Here is a 17,203-nt window from a genome sequence, read left to right on the forward strand (position 1 = left end):
TTATCTGTAGATAGTACTGATGTAAAAATATTTATTGCAAACAAAATACTTTTACACTAAGAGTGGTAATGCATTTAGAACTTTCCAATCTATATGCCGCCTAACTTTACAAATTAGTTGGCAGGTTTAATGAGCCATTTAATCTTACTCCAATTTTCACAGACATAGCAAATTGTTTAACTCCAGATAAAATTCATTCAGATATCATCGCAAAGAGATGTAATTTCTTATTTTAGGTTTTAGTTAGTTCAGTTACCATATTAATATCCTTCGTATACATTAAACAGTGTCCTTTAAATAAAAATTAATTCCTGGACCATATACACATTTTATAAGGAAGCAATATATTGTGAATTAGACAGTAAAAAATAGTTGTTTTTGCTGCCCAGTACCTTTGATTTTGACATATGATTCTCTCCCACATAATTAGCAAATATTAAGCATTTCTAAATGCTTATAAGGATTAATTTCTTTGACTTTTCATGATATAACACTTTTGCATACTTATCCATTATGTAATATGTATCATGTTGTATGTTCATACAATGATTTCCATAAAATGAGAATCAGTACACCTTCTTGATGAATTTCTAGCCTAAGTACCTGCACATCCTTTTAGGTCAGAATCCAATCCAGCAAAATTTTGTAGCAGTTGCATACAAAATAGGACAAAACTTACATTTTCACCATCATTCTTCAATGACATTTAGCGGCAGTTTCTTTCAGAACTCCACAATGTTCAAATACTTCATGAGATTACTGTGCTCACCAATTTTAAGTTAAAAAAATTCAGGCATTGCCCTATCAAAAAAATTTAGGAGGTACACAAATTGAGATTGTTTTGAGACAGGCATGCATTCTAAACACTATAGTGTCACCATATGCACATTAATGAATGATACAGGGAAAAGGAAAAGTAATCAAGGCTTTCGAAAATCGGGTCTTTTGCTTTTTGAAGATGTGTAATAATAAATATAATTTTGAGGGTGTACATAATCCCTGGAATTTTCCTTGCTGATATGAGTTTTATAAAACAATTACAGGTGGAATTAAATACCCAATTATTAAAATATTCCCCAAAATTCTACCAAGGTATTAATAATCTAACTCTTGTTGTCATGTACCAAAGAAGAAAGAGATTGTTAAAACAAAAAAGCTTTATACAACATAAAGGTATGCTGAGTCAGTGTACAGATGTGAGGATGAAACAATTATCCAGTTCCCTTGCCTCTCATTGATGTCTCCACATCTTAAAAAGTATTGGCTGTAAATAACAATTTCATTACCGGGGAACCACCATCAAAGAGCAGCTGGCAATTAAAAACAATATGTTATTATGAAGAAAAAATTCTCTACCCCTCTATGATGAAAGATGAATTGCTTTAATGCCTCTTTATTACCAACATGGATAAAAAATAACTCTTAAGGGTCTCTTTGGATGAATATTGGATAGTTTGGCTTCACTCATACCATATAATAATTATCTTTATTCATCAATAATAATAGTCATTATTCATCAAAGAGGAGCACTTGCCCATTTAGATGTTGTCAAAAGAAAAACAAATGAATATATACATTCATTAACATGGTGAAGAGATACACAAATATTATAATTTTGGTCTTGGGAAGTCTAGTTCACAATATTCACTTAAAGAATACAAGGGGTTTGAAATCACCCAATCCTCGATCATCTTTTTGAACCTATAATAGGTCATCTGTCTTGCATAATGGGGAAGTTTGTCATTGAATTTTTAAGCAAGGTTATCCAATTATTGAAGGTTTTGGATAATCTGCATTCGGAGTTGTCTAACATATATACTGCAAATATATGGAGAGTGGAAACAATTATGATTGGTCAGTTTTCCCTGAGGAGAGTTGAGGATCCACCTACTAGACCAAACGGCCAATAGGCCACCAGCGACTGGTGGAGTGGTGTGAGGCAATTTCCACAGTACTGGGAGCAGGATTCAAGTAGGACCTTTTACAAGGATACCACCTGGCATATTATGTTCCGCAGATACTAAGATTTTGAAACGCCGGATTTTCAGCATTTGCTTGTCTCCGCTGATTCTGGTCAAACGTCTTCATTTTTGTGTTCCAGTTCACATTTGCCGCTTTTCTGTACTTTTACAGGGTACTGTAAATTATTTTTTTAGGGGTCACGGTAGTGCTGGCCAGGGGTAGAGCATTGGACTTCTTACCAGAGGGCTGGGTTTGATTACTGGGCAAGCCACTCAGGGCACCTGCAGGTTCCACCCAAACTATGTGATTTTTTGGGTACCAGATCTTCCTAGGAAACCATAACCGGCACAGGGAAAGGAATCCTTTACCCTGATGTGTAAATTTCACATAACATCGCGCTTGGTACAGATTGAACTCTACCATCACCTACCAAACTTACCTTCTGGTTGATTACTGCGTTTATGTTTATGAAGAATTCATTTCTTCAGCATTTATTTATGTTTTCAAACAGGGTGTTTGTGCTTCTAATTGACTTTTTATGATAACTTGCCTTTCCCCTTTTGTTGCTTTTTCAAAAAATATTTTTCACTTGTTTTTCCTTCTTAGTCAATAAATGCTATTCAGTATTCTACAACTAATAGGTTTACCACAATATTTTTAAAAGAAATATTGTTTCCCAGAAAATTTTCAAAAAGAAAATTTTTTAAGGTTAGATTCGTCAATACCTCCCAGCTGCAAGCGACTATACCCTTAAAAATATTTGTCAATTTTAACTTTTGTCATGCACCATGCCAGTTAAATCAGGAGTAAAGCTACACATAGGTTATAAAATGTGACTAATAAGTCTTCACAAATGTAAAATGGGAATGGCAATGGCCTCAGCTTTTGCAGGAAATTTAATTAGTAAAGAAGGTAAATATTAAAAATAAATCTTGCTGTCTCAGCATGCCCTCTGTATTCCTATTCCACCACTTCTCTAAGATGGACACTACTGTTATTGGTACATAAGACTATCAACCTGGAAGTCACTCCCTGGAGAAGTCACTCAAGCCTGGGCTTGAATGACTTTGTCAGTGCATTATGAAATAGCCTACTTAATTTAAACCTAATTAATCACTTTTTACTCTGAGATCCCATTGGTTCATATAATCCTAAATGGAATTTTTTCTAAAACATTATTGTAACTGGTAATTAAATAACTTGTGCTCAGTCACTCCCTGACACTGGTCTTTTACCAAGGTGTTTGATTATGTAACCCATCATTAAACCAAAATGGATACTGAAGAAATTACTTTTATTTCCAAAAAACTACGAAGATATTTAATTTGATGACAATGATCATAATAGCTAAATTCTAGGTACAAATGCAATAAAAACACTGCTCACTCATTACAACACAAAAGAGACATTTAAAATGCACAAAAATACATTTCAATCTAATGAGAAAATTCTCTCCAAATCAAGGCAAATTCAATGCCAACCATGATGATTAGTCATCAACAAATTAATGTGTGTGTTCTTTTTTGTTTTTAAAAATTATATCTAATGTGTCAAGACATTAAAATCTTAATATTAATTGTTATCAGTAATGGCAATGAAATTCTGTTAGTAACTTAGTCTACACTAAAAATATCATTCTCCGCAAAGTTCAGCTTCAAATTAAACACAATAAGACATTGACATATCAAAAAGACTTCAAAAATTTCACCACAAAAAATGTCTAAATTTAAGCAATTTTTCCAGGGAATGGACATCAGATGGAGTTGGTCTGTGTAACAGTTCCTCCATGAGGAGTTGCAGGAACCCCAGCAGTAGATCCAGGTCTGGTATTTTGAGGAATATTTGCAGCTGTGCCAGTAGCCCCAGGTGTAGTGTTTCCAGGAATTGGCTGAGAAGCTGGAGCCTGTGCCCCAGGTGCTGAAGGAGGAGGGGCATATGGGCAACCTATGAACTGGTCGCAGATTCGGCCACCTTCACGAAGACCACTGAGGAATGCACCATGCACTGTTGCGGGATAATTGCGGATTGTATGCTCTCCTGGAAGTCAGAGTGAAATATTCTTCAGTCACATTAATGTTTCAACAGGGATAGAGCCAGGGAACTCACACAGCAAATTATTTACCCTATTAATCCTTTTAAATAATGGACTAACTGCTTGTCCTTCATACAGAATGCCTCATATGCATTATATTTTATCCATAGGCTTCAAGGAGAACAATTTATTTCCACAAATGAATGAGCAAATAAGAAGTACTCCATTTACTACTATTATTTGAAAATCTTCCCCATGGTTAAACTAAATATTTCCTTAAAATATGAAACCATATTAGTTCTTTGAAAGGTGTTCATTTTTTCCATACCTGCAAAGAACAATCGAGGTGGATTAGTTGGACTGGGAGGCTGAGCTCCGGGCAAAACACCAGGCTGGCCAGAAGCAGCGTTTGGAGGTGGTGGTGTAACAGGGGCTGCCAGTATGTCATAATCACTTCCTGATGCTCCAACAGCGACAAATGAATAGGATCCCCTGGACCATGGATCTGCTCTCCAACGTGTCACCACAGTTTCCTTAGGCTAGAATCAAATGCATGCAATTGTCAGTTTAAAAGGGAGAATGGATTCTATTTCATTTACAATTCATAGGTCTCGTGGCACCTTTTATTATTCCCACAACCATGGGCCATTCATTAAAGAAGTGGATCAAATCAAATGTGCCCCTGTGAAAATAGCAGAGCTTTACCTAGAATGTCATTACATGCTACTTATGGGTAATTTCTTGCTACTTTTTTAGTCGACCATTTTAGCAATGATAGTAGCAAAGTGAAGAATAAGCTTACACATTTTATGAAAGAGAAAATAATAGTGAAATATGAAAATTGTTTCATCTCTGGTGGAAGACTATTGCATGGCCAAGTTGAAGTGGATTGAGATGGTGCAGTGGCTAACGTTCAGGCTTCCCCCTGAGAGAGCCCGGGTTCAAATCCTGGAGACCACAAATCTTTATCAGTGGTATCCCGATCCCTACTTGAGGTGCTTTATGAAGAGTACTTTGAGCGAGTATGATGTCCGTCAGATGGGACATTAAACTGTGAACCCCTTGGGGCCTTTCAAAAAGAGTTATGCTAATGCCAATGCCGGGTTTCTCTCCACTCTTCCTTTCCCATTCATCCCTAATGGGGCAAATGATCTTAGCTTTTGGTCGCCTCCCATAAAAACTACTACCACCAAGTTGAAAAAAATACCTGTATGAAAAAAATGAATGCATAACTCAGGCGTTGCAAATGGTGCCAAAACATTATTGCAAAAAGAGGACCAATTATTGAAGGATATCAGAATCACACACATATTTTTGCCATCATATGTTGAGCCATATAAAACCCCTTGTTACCTGAGTGTAGTATGTAGAATTCCCTTATACGTTTTCAAGGACAATTGGCGATTCAGTTTTCCTGTACATATGGTAACTGAAAACCCTTACATGAAGTGGTAGACATGCAGATAAGCATGGCTTGTGAAGATGCTATCAAAATAGATTGTACTTTTTGGAGTATTTACAAACTTAGTGATTCATATTATATGGTGAAATCGTAACATGAAGTTAATTTGAAATACTAGTAACTGATGTATGCTTTTGCATGACTTATTTAAGTGTACATGTGCAAATACATGCACATTAATAAAAGATATATTTTGGGTTAATATTGAATTGTTGATAGCTACTTTAAAAGGAAGTACTAAAAGCAGTTTTGTAAATGAATAATAAGATATTACACAAAAAATCCAGACATGACTTAATATTCATCATATTAAACATTAAAGAACAACAATATCATAGCTTAAATTATGCCCACATTTTGAAAAGTACACCCAATGGAGTAATGTGAAAGATTAAAAAATACAGAGTGAGTCAGCTTTACCTGATATTTTTAGCTTGAGTAGAAATAGTAAAACCATCAGATAATGCTGACTCACCCTAGAGTTTCAAACTCCACTGCCTAGGGATAGGAATTTATGTTTACCCATTCATGCCTCACATTTCAATTTTTCAGCATTCAAATCAACGTTTGAAAAAATATTTAAACTAAAACCAATTATTTGCATTAAATTTGAATCAAGGTAAATATTACTACCAATGATAAGCAACCATAGACTTAAATTGCAAAAAAAAACTTTAGAAGTATTTATTTTTACGACACAATATCGGCAGTAAACATTTCAAAGAGATCGTCCAAAAGTTAAATATCTTCTTCGGATATATCATACGGAGAAAGAGCACTTGTACTGATTATTTAACAAGCAGCTGAGTAATAAACTATTTATGTTTAGTAGATTCTCAGTAAAATAGAGAATGAAAAAACATTCAAAAGTATTTTCTGAAGAGTCTCTTCCAAGAATGAGATAGTGAGTATCAATATTTCAATTAAACAAAGAAGAGAATAAATAATCTAAAAATAGGAGAAAAATTATAAGGTTAATAATTAGATCTTACAGGAAAAGTCTGCTCCTTATTAATAACTTAAATAGCATCGGAAAAACGTTGAATAATACCAAAACCAACCTTATTGTGTCCAATGACTGAAAGTATGTAGTGATCTCTTAAACCATGTAATGGTAAATTAATAAAATACTTCTAATGAAAGGAGTTAGTTGAAACATAACATTAGATTGCCAAGCTAAAATTATTGAGGTACAAACACTTCTGAATTCCACAAATAGCTCCCATAAGATGAATGCTCGTTTTTTATACTTTCAACAAGACCAATAATTATAGCAATAATAAAATATTATCTATTTAATACCCAGAAATACCAGAGGGGGATCTTGAAGTTTACATTTTAATTCTGCCAAGATTTGTCATCATTTCACAAATTATTGCATAGGAAAGAGAAAAAAGGAAATATTTGGAGCATTGAGGATAATTTATGCTATAAAATGCAATTGTTTTTTGATATTACAGTGTATCTTTCTTTTAAGGAACTTGGCAAAATAAATGCTTGCCTGTTTATCAAAAATATGTCTTCTTGGTTAAGATAAGAGGTCTAGCCAAGTGTTTAAATCACACAAACTATTTTAATCTGTTTCATCACAAATAACATTGCACTAAATGCACAGTTTTCGTATATTCTATTTGTAGTATCCCTAGAGCTCATTCACAATGTAATCCAAATGATAGTACTCTATTGAATACGGAGAATGTAATTATTCAATTTATTGGGTTGGATCCTTTAAAGTTGCTTTATTAATTAATGTTGGTAAGATAATTACAATTTCTGCATCAAAAATTTTAAAAATTATGGCGATTAGAAAAAATTTAAATGAAAAGGGGGTTCTTACTAGATAGAATGGATCAAACACACATTCAAATTTTGGTTCAAAATAGGGTTCATTGAGGAACTAGATGAGCTAATGTGTTGTGTATAATATGTTCATCCATATACGATGACACTTAATCATAAAGGTAATGGTAATGTCAATGTGAATACAATGTGTCTTCATCTCATAAAAATGTAAAGAAATAACCCAATGAAATTATTGAAAATGATAAATGAGAAGACTGAGATCAATATAAATGTTCTTACATTTGCTCCTCTATTTCCCAATAATGTTTTGAATTCATTATGTGAAATTAATTTCCTCAGATTAATGAAGATAAAATTCCACTACCTAAATTTCTGGTAAAAATCTTTTGGGAATTAGAAATGTATAATATGCACAGTCTTACCTGAGGAACAGCACTATTTCCAAATATTCCTTTGAGAACGGCAATGCAACGACCAACAATGACATCATCGCTCACATTCTCCATAATTGCAGCAGCCTCACCAGCCACAAGTGCCAATAATACTGGGGCCCGATACAAATTCCAAAAGAGGAACAGTTCACCTGGACAAGAGGAAATCATATTATAATTCAACGTTAACAAATTTAAATTCTAACGGAAAATGGTACCACCTGGACTACCGCGACCCACACACACACATATATATATACATATATATATATATATATATATATATATATATATATATATATATATATATATATATATATATATATATGAACAAATAAATAAATATAAATGTGTGCATACTATGCTTATATATATATATATATATATATATATAAACTTTGTTTATTTGATCAAAGTTTATATTTCTATATAAACTTTGATCAAACTTATACATAGAAACACAAACACAGGACATTCACATACGAATATGTAGTTTCGACATTTCAACGGCACGGCCATCATCATCAGAATGTCATTCGCGGGGGAAGAGCAGAGAGGATAAGGGGGGGGGACGAATAGGAAATGGGCAGGGGGGGTGAGATGGGATGTGTAGGCGGCCATTGGATGGATTCAGTGGGCTGAGTTCAGCCCGGAAGTGTTAAATGACTGGAATATGCGCCTGCACATAACACAAACTCAATGCCAAAGAGCCTCATTTTCTCATTTTCCTTTTGACTTGAACGTTGAAACTCCTTGGCACAGGTACATACCTCTGCTAGCAGTAGTGCTGCCAACATGGCCAAACAAGTTAGCATTGGGATCCCAGAAAGTCCTCTCAAAGCAAAGAACAACTTTGTTCAGATTGCCAAATCCAAGGCGCTGAATAGCAGCAACTTTCCACTCGGGCAGAGGAGGCAGGAATTGAACAGCATTGGCAGGTGGGGGCGGAGGAGGCCCTTGGCCTGGGCCTCCAGCCATGTTCGAGATCCCTGCACCTGAACCCCCGGTTGCAGATGAGGTGGTGGCTCCTCCCGGCCCACTAGTAGATGAGGCCGAGGCATTTGTGGGAGGAATACCGGACCCAATGCCGGTAGACTGCTTGAGGACACCAAGAGGCAGTGTGCACAAGACGACATCTCCTGTCAGACATAAAAAGCCGATGAGGCGCCATTGACACAAATCGAATCTTCAATGTGAGTCCTGAACACCCATCATACATGCACATATATATGCATTAAATCACTTTTTGCTGGACTTGGGGAGTTAGATTTACAATTCAAGTTAAGTTTAATTCAATTTAAGTTAATACACTTGAGTACATCATTGATTTTACGATAAAAAATTAACTACAGAAAGAATAACATACTTTTACAATGCATTCACCCTTTAAGGAAATGCAAATGACCGATTCTAACATGGGAAATGAACACGCAAAATTAAATGCATAACAATTTGAGATCTGTTCAAAAGGTCCCCGAACTTTTTTTTAGGGCGCCTCCAGTTGGTTATTTTTTAATCTGCTTGGAGGCGTTGTGTCCGCGGAAACTTCCGAAATAACCGCCTTCAACCACTTTGCTGATTAGTTCCAGCCGTTTATGTGAAGGGGTGTTCGTCGAGTGCGGCGAAAAATCGAATCCGCGGAAATGAGCAATATTAAGCAGCAGCGTTGTTCTGTGGAATTCTGCGTGAAACTCTGCAAATCCTTCACGGAAACTTTTGCGTTGATTTGCAAGATAAGGATGCTATTAAACATACCGCGCGTTATGAGTGGTTTTCTCGGCTCAAAAAGGGGCGGCAATCAGTGGAAGACGACCGAGCGTTCCGGAGGACCGTCAAAGTCGACTGATGACCCCCACATTGAACGATGTCGTTAGAGCAAATCGACCGTTGGCCGTCTGGGAACTAGCAAAAGAGTGTAGTATCTAGATTGCTTCGTGCCAAGAAATCCTGAACGAAAAACTGAGGATCCATCGAGTCACCGCCAAATTCGTGCCTCGCCTGATGACAGCAGACCAGAAAAAAGATCGAGTTCAAGTCTGTCGGAAACTGTTTGATCGAGCTGAAGAGGACGAAACATTCACGTCCAGGATCATAAGAGGTGATGAGTCATTGGTTTATGGATATGACATCGAAACAAAAGTGCAACCTTCATAATGGTTCGGTGAAACATCCCCACACCCCAAAAGAGCTCGACAAGTTCGCTCGAATGTCATGATGATGTTGACTATTTTTTTCGACGCAAAGAGGGTTGTCCATTACAAATACCTACCTAAAGGCCTGAGATTCAACACGGTGTACCACCTAGGGCTTATGAAACGACTAAGAGACAGAATCAGGCGAGAACGGCCCGAACTTTGGAGAATCGTCGATTGTTTTTTTACCACGACATCGCACTGGCTCATTCGTCTCTCAGAACTCGTGAGTATTGAGCCAAGAACAAGATCGCTGTGGTTCCCCACCCTCTCTTCTCACCAGACCTGGCTAATGTGACTATTTCCTGCTCCTCAAACTAGAAACCCAGCTCAAAGTAAAAAGATTTGCTACCATTCCAAAGATAGAGAAAATTCGACGGAGGAGCTTATGAGCATTCCGAAAGAAGCGTACCAGGAATGATTCAAAAAGTGAAAACACCTTTGGGGTAAGCGTATAGGTTGGGGAGGACTACTTTGAAGGGGACCCTGCCAATAATTTGTCATTGAAGTATTTTTTTGGAATTAAAAAGTTCGAGAAATTTGTGAACAGACGTCGTAGATAAATTTTATCGTGATTGAACTATTTCATTTTAACTGAAACAAAATAATAGAGTTTAACCATAAACATATAAGTAAGTAAGATAAGTAAGAGTAAGCAAATACATTTTTCAAATAAAAAGAATGCAGAAAAGGAAATTTACACCCTCTTTGGAGGAAGAATTCCATGTAGCAGTCAATGCAAATATTTAGGCATTTACTTAACTAGGGAACTAGGGTTGGGAGTCCAAGTAGTTAATTTGACACGGAAGGCATTGAAAGTATTGCATTGGGTAATGAGAAGTTTAAAAGAAAGTAGCGTAGTCACAAAAGAAAAAGCATATAAGGTACTGGTTATCCCTATCCTCGAGTACTCCTCCATAGTATGGGATCCATATGAGGTGGGACATATTAAAAAGAAAGAAAAAAGTTCAAAGAAAGGCAGCAAGACTCGGAAGGTACAAAAGAACAGATAGTGTCACAGAAACGTTGGACATACTGAAATGGGAGAGTTTGAAAAATAGAAGGAAAAGTAGTAGGTTAGGCGCGATGTATAGAATTGTTAAGAAGGACAAAGCGTGGGAAGATTTATTGAAAGAGATAGAAAAGCCTAACTTTAGGGGAAAAAATGACCATAGTTTCAAAATGAAAATAAGGACGCAAAAAAAATACTCTTTTTTAGATAGAACTATTATTGATTGGAACCAGCTTCCTGAAGGTTTGTTTGAGCCCTTTCCATCCAATTTTAGAAGTTTTAAGTATAAATAAGCAGCCACTGGGTAATAAACTTTATTGTAGTTATTAAAATATTGTTTTTATGTGATGTGGACGGCATTTTGTACGTGATGTGGAAGTTTGTTTGTATGTGATGTGGAAGTGTCATTGTATGTAAGAATATTTTGACTCCTATCAGTTGTGCTAGTACGTGTATGTACGTATTTTTCGTTGTAAAAGTGATCATTGACCAAACTTGACCGTTGCCACCAGGAAAATCGCCTAATTGCAACGTAATTCTTAAATAAATAAACAAATAAATAAAAATATAAGTCCATTCATATTATAAAAAATTAAAAACCTTTCTTTTATGCTCTAAATAAAATAGAATGTGGTTTCATAAGCATATCATATTTTTTCTAGGCTTTGGAGTAAAGAGCATTGCCAGAAATTAAATCACCTAGTCATCTAAGAGTGACGATCACATTTTTATATAAATTTAGGTAGCAACAGATTTATCTTAAAGTACTAAAACAATGTCATAATCAAATACATCCCCTAGGAATCAAGTTGACTCAACCGAGCAAACACTGCATGCACAAATGTGCTTTGATAAACTTCTGCGTTTATATATTCGTCGAAAAATGCAGTTGGAATCACCATACACCTCTTCTCCTTTTGAATTTTGCAACTGATCAGTTTTTGAGAAGTTAGCCGATCGTATTACAAATAACAGAATAATTTAATATTATGTGAGCTGATTTAAATATTCACATATCACGTACAAGTTATAAGAGCCTAGAGATCTTCCTTTAATCTTCTAACATGACTGAATGGTTCAAATAAATATAATTCATGGATTTACCTCCCAACTGGTACTGAGCAACAAAAAAGAAATTCATGTATGAATATATAATAATACTTATATTATTAATAAAATACTAAGATATAAGAATTGATACTAGGCATATAATTAATTTAACTTGTTCCTTCGATTACTCATTGCTAAAAAAAGATATAATCCAAGTTCTGTGAAACTTTTAACAATAAATTTTCATACTCTTTTTACCATTAAGACATTTTAGGAAGTGTTTAAATCCCCTCTCAAGATACTACAATTTTATTCAGATTCTGAGTGTTCAAAGAATTTAACTCCGGAATTACCTCCAATAATGTTCTTACCTTTGTATGTTATAGGATTGGAGTGATTGCGGGAGTTGGATGTGAGAATTTCCACACCATGTGGGCCATAACGAATCTGTCGAACTGCCGTGTTCAGCTTAATGTCCAGTCCTTCAGACAGGGCCACAGGTACACAGGAGTAACCATTGCGAACTATTGAAAAATAAAATACAGATGTAAGGAACATATCTTTGGACAGCGGAAAAGCATAGAAAATGCTGAAAATTAAGTCTTTAAAGTAAGTGGACAATAAAAAAGATTCTTTGTTGACAGTGTAAAATGCAGATTGCCAAGAAATAAATGCGAAGTTAAAATTATAATTTAAATTGATAATTTAATATTTTTTCGTAACTTACCAAGAAAAAAATTACAAGTTCTTTGCGGCCTGTTACATCTCTAATTATAAAGGGTCATTTTGTTTTCTGTCAATATTTTTAAAATGGACTTAATATTAGGTAATCTACCGGTTAAGGCATGTTTTGGATGGGCACAAATACCAAATAAATATTTATAAAATGGATAATATCCATGTAAATTGGCATCCATAAAGATATGTTTTTGCAACTTACACACAAAGTTACCAGAGTACATAGTGACTCAAACAAATGTCATCTGACTTAATTGGAGTTCATTTAATAATATTTGAATCAGCATGGTTAAAAATGCAACATTATGCAAGATAAAAAATAAAAAAACTGGATATATCTCCAAATGGATATTTAACCCAATTAGGGAACAAAAACACTCTATGCACAATATTTGGTTAGTAAGACTTAAACGATTAATACTCTGTTAAAATTTGCAAAATATTGGGATACCCCAATCGACAGTTAATGATGTGATACTCAGGAATCAGCTTATATATTACGTCCGTAAAAGAAAATTAAAGCATTCAGGGGCCATTAAGGACTTGGTAAAATTGTGGTTTGAGGTTGATGACCTTGGGGACCTCGCCATAGGTTTTGCATGTGTGAACATTCTAAGCTATACCAAAGATTTACATTTTTATGAGCATTAAATACATCTATCTGAGAAGGTTTATCAACTTTTTCTTAGCAGCACACTGAAAGAATAATTTTGTAGTGAAAGTCACCACTACTTTTCTAATTCCTTTGGTGCCAGATGATTAAATAACATCCCTAACCCTACTTGGACGCCTTGCGGAAATAAATTCAAGCGTACAACTTATTCTGTCAGTAAAAAACGATATATTACGGGCTCCTTAAAGATTTCATTATGCTGGCAGGCATTTCTACTCTAATGAATATTTCCAAAGATGACATGTACTTAGCCCAGAAAATAGTATTTTTTTAAATCCTATTGAGTCCCACGACTTTTCAACCTTTCAAATATATTCAAAGGCTAAAATCGTTCGATTTCAGGCGCAAGTGCGTCTTTCACCTTTGGAGAATATTCCCAGCGGCTAAACTGAAAGACGACTCCCAAGTAAAAATGCGACTCGGGGAAAGAAATGATGAATTAAGAAATAGCATTAAAGAGACTGGAGCAGTACGGATCGGAGGAAAGAAACAGAATCACTCAATCGAAAATGGCCCGAGAGTAATGGTCAGTCTTCGACAGGGAGAAACTTCCAATCTACGCTCAGAGTCAAGATAAATTATCTCTTCGGTGTCACCGCGCGTACATTTAAACTGGCGGGACACTGATTGCCCCTTCAATACTAATTTGGATAAAGAGGAGGGGGGATGGGGTTGGGGAGAGGGGTCTTTGACCTGAGAGCATGAAATTCAATGGATTCATAGCGACTGGGAGAGAGGAATGAGGAAGGAGCTTGGAGGGGGAGGGAAGCATGAGGGAAGAAGTCGAGGCAACACGACCTGTGAACAGAGAACGGCTAGCGAAGATAGTCGAGGGAAAAAAGTAAAAATCCTGAGGGAGGAAAAAAGGAAAGCAGGGAGACGGAGACGAACAAGTTTTCAAATGTAGCAACCTGAAAAGTCATTCACTTCCTCGGCGCTCATCCATCACCCGAGGATATAGACAGGGCCCCTCGTTGACTGCTTATGACAAGCCTCGCGCTACGTTTTATACTCATTCCCTGAAAAAAAACTCCTCCCTTCCCACTCTCCGTAACCCCGACCAACCCTTCCTCACTAACGATATTTCACTATTTGCTCCGTTGTTTGTTCAAATGAGGGCAAACTCCCACCTTGTCACACTCTCGTAAGCCGCATACCACTGAGACGAAATGTTCACACAGGCACACACCCCAACACACATACATAGACATCGTGTGTATGCACGGGGGTCTAAAGCGGTGAAAGGAAACAGCCGCAGACTCCAAATGAAGGACGAAAAAAAGAGAAAAAGGTGTACGCGACCAAAGGGTGCTTTTCCGAGTTCTCCGGAGGCTAATGGCAACTTTTGAGTCTCGGCTCATTCGACGATCATTCCTTCTTCCAAAAGAGACTCCGCTCTCCTTCTGATAAATACTGTCACCGTATCACCACAACATGAAACTATATATTTTTTAACTTCATTGAGTATAGTCCTTCCCTCATTAAAAGTGCTCTCAAACGCTGATACTTTTATAATAAAATTATTATCCTCGGATGATAGATTAATTAGATTTCGTTTTAAGGTTAAAAAAACATTACATGATCTCTCTCCGTATTTCTGTCCACATACAACTCAAATCGATTCTGTACTTAGAATTCCCAATGGGTATTCCTCTTTGAAAGGATTTCAGTGACTGAAACCATCATTAAAGCCAAGCAAAATATCTGGAAACAAGTGCTTACAGGAAAATAGAGCGTCGAGTGATAAGCTCTTCTTTTCTTTTTTAAACTTGAAACTTGAAAATTTGAAACTTTTCTAAATTTAAAAGCAATCTTTAAAGCAGGGACTGTTGAGAGAAATCCAAAGGAGGCAGGAAAGATGGATGAAGAGTATTTTGATTGACAATGGAATGTTGTAGACTGTGATAGAGGGGAGAATGGTAGGCAAGCGCAGAAGGGACAGGAATAAAATAAGAATGTTCGACGGAACGATGGGAGGAAGGAAGGATAGTACACGGAGTTGAAAAGGGGCTAATCTTAAAATAGGATGTTGAGTTTTATTTGTTAGGGGAGACAAGGGACAAAATTGTCGCTGTACCGTTCGGTAACTTATATCCACACAAAACCTAACTTAACTAGTAGATTAACTTTGATAAAAAATAATGATGGTAACGGCTTTCTGGCATTTCAGGGTGTCTCTGGAACAGAGACACCCTGACGCGGAGGAAAGCCCGAAAGCCGTTCCCATTGTGGATAAACGCCACGGAAACCTCAGATTCAATTTCAATACTTAAAGCGTGGCCAAGACATCATTTACAATCTGAATACTTTCATTGATTCGTTTACAGAGGACATTTTTATGAAGTAAAATGGATTTAAACCAAAAACCACAGCTATCAACCCGAAGGTCGGTTTGATACGCGAGGGTAGAGCTAACCTAGTATGAAGCCCAATAGCGTGTGAAATTCTCACATCAGGGTTGAGGGGGGGAGGCAGTTTCTTTCCATGTGCCGCCTATGGTTTCCCATGAAGTTCTGGTACTCGAAATATCACACCGCTTAAAATGAATATATTGTACCAAAATTATTATAAATGTTCTGAGATCCTTCAAATCATTCTCTATGTCATTGAAACTAAATGCTACTTTAGAGCGGCATTTCATTTCAATCCAACAAAGAAATTTGCTTTTCAGAGGCATTCGGGTATCATATTACCAACTGATAATATTTTGTAGATATTCTTAGTTAAATAAATATTTTGCCAAAAGCCAAAATATCAATCGCTGAAATGGATATTTTGGCTTCGTTTCAGGGCGAAAATTAACGAACAAAACTCGAGTAATAAACTATGTGACCAGTCGTTATTCTGTCTAAATATTAACGTTTTTACATATACCGATTTGTGTGGGTGGAATTGACAGACACAGCTATTAGGCAGCAAGAATAATTTTCTGCTCTTAACTACATCGAGAAGTTTCGGTGTGAATTTTTTTCATTTACGATAACCACATGACAATCGCTTGAAATAGTTTTTGTCCCAAACTAACGAGTTCAAAAAGTCACCTTTACTACTAAGTCTAAAATAAGTCATTTCCTACGTGTCGACAAGGGAACCCTCTAAAGAAATAAAAAGTTTCCCTGGTTCTTTCTCAATCTGCATAACCACTACCCATTGTCAAACGAAGACGGACGCAACCGTAATTGCATCGAGATAAAGCCCTCGCACCCTGCTCCTCGTCCTCTCCCTGCGCCCCATAAACACTCCCCTCCTCCCAAAACCTTATGCGTCGAACTTGCTGGGAGAAGACGTTTAAAAGACAGATTAAACCCCCCATGGTCAAACTGGTAAACTCAAAAGTCATCTGATAAAAGCAACTTCGCGGCTGGAAGGTGGTGGTGGTACAGCGCGCACCCAAACGAACAAATGAATTTTGCCTCTTATCATCTCGAGGCCATCGAAGTTTTGTGACGGTTTTTGTGCCCATACACATCTTCCGAGAGGCACCGCGGGTGGTTTCGTCTCCCGAGAAAACGGAGTGCCGGGGCGAGGAGAATGCAGAGGGAGGAACGGAGGATGGCCGAGAGGAGCCTCGGTGGGCTCCGTCCATGCTTCGGACGGGAAAGCGGATTACGCGCATGAGGACGGGGGACGGGGAGCGTCGGCTCGGAGGAGAGGATTAGGGGAAGCAGAGTGAGGACGTTTTCCCCATAACGGCAGGACGGGGATCACGGTGAGGTCAGCGGGGAGGACAGTTGAGGGTATGTCTATTGCGAGAAATTTCCTTATCCTCAGGCGGAACCATCGCTTAACCGCGTGAACGAGAAAAATATCTTCCTCGCGATCGATGCCGAACAAGCAGTGTTTTCAAT

The 17,203-nt window shown here is 36.9% G+C and overlaps 1 protein-coding gene across 1 annotated transcript; it reads right to left on the reverse strand.

Annotated features, from left to right (window-relative positions):
* Window positions 1-3,280: 3,280 nt before the first annotated feature.
* Window positions 3,281-12,906, reverse strand: LOC139696178 (lysine-specific histone demethylase 1A-like). The gene is made up of 6 exons (XM_071595206.1): window positions 12,885-12,906; window positions 12,316-12,468; window positions 8,461-8,829; window positions 7,682-7,842; window positions 4,323-4,533; window positions 3,281-3,999 (listed from the first exon to the last, which is right to left on the reverse strand). The coding sequence occupies exons 1-6, from the start codon at window positions 12,904-12,906 to the stop codon at window positions 3,716-3,718; spliced, it is 1,200 nt and encodes a 399-aa protein (XP_071451307.1). The 3' UTR covers window positions 3,281-3,715.
* Window positions 12,907-17,203: the final 4,297 nt, after the last annotated feature.

Source organism: Hetaerina americana, unplaced genomic scaffold, assembly GCF_022747635.1.
Source record: "Hetaerina americana unplaced genomic scaffold, ioHetAmer1.1.p SCAF_1, whole genome shotgun sequence".
Classification (NCBI taxonomy): domain Eukaryota; kingdom Metazoa; phylum Arthropoda; class Insecta; order Odonata; family Calopterygidae; genus Hetaerina; species Hetaerina americana.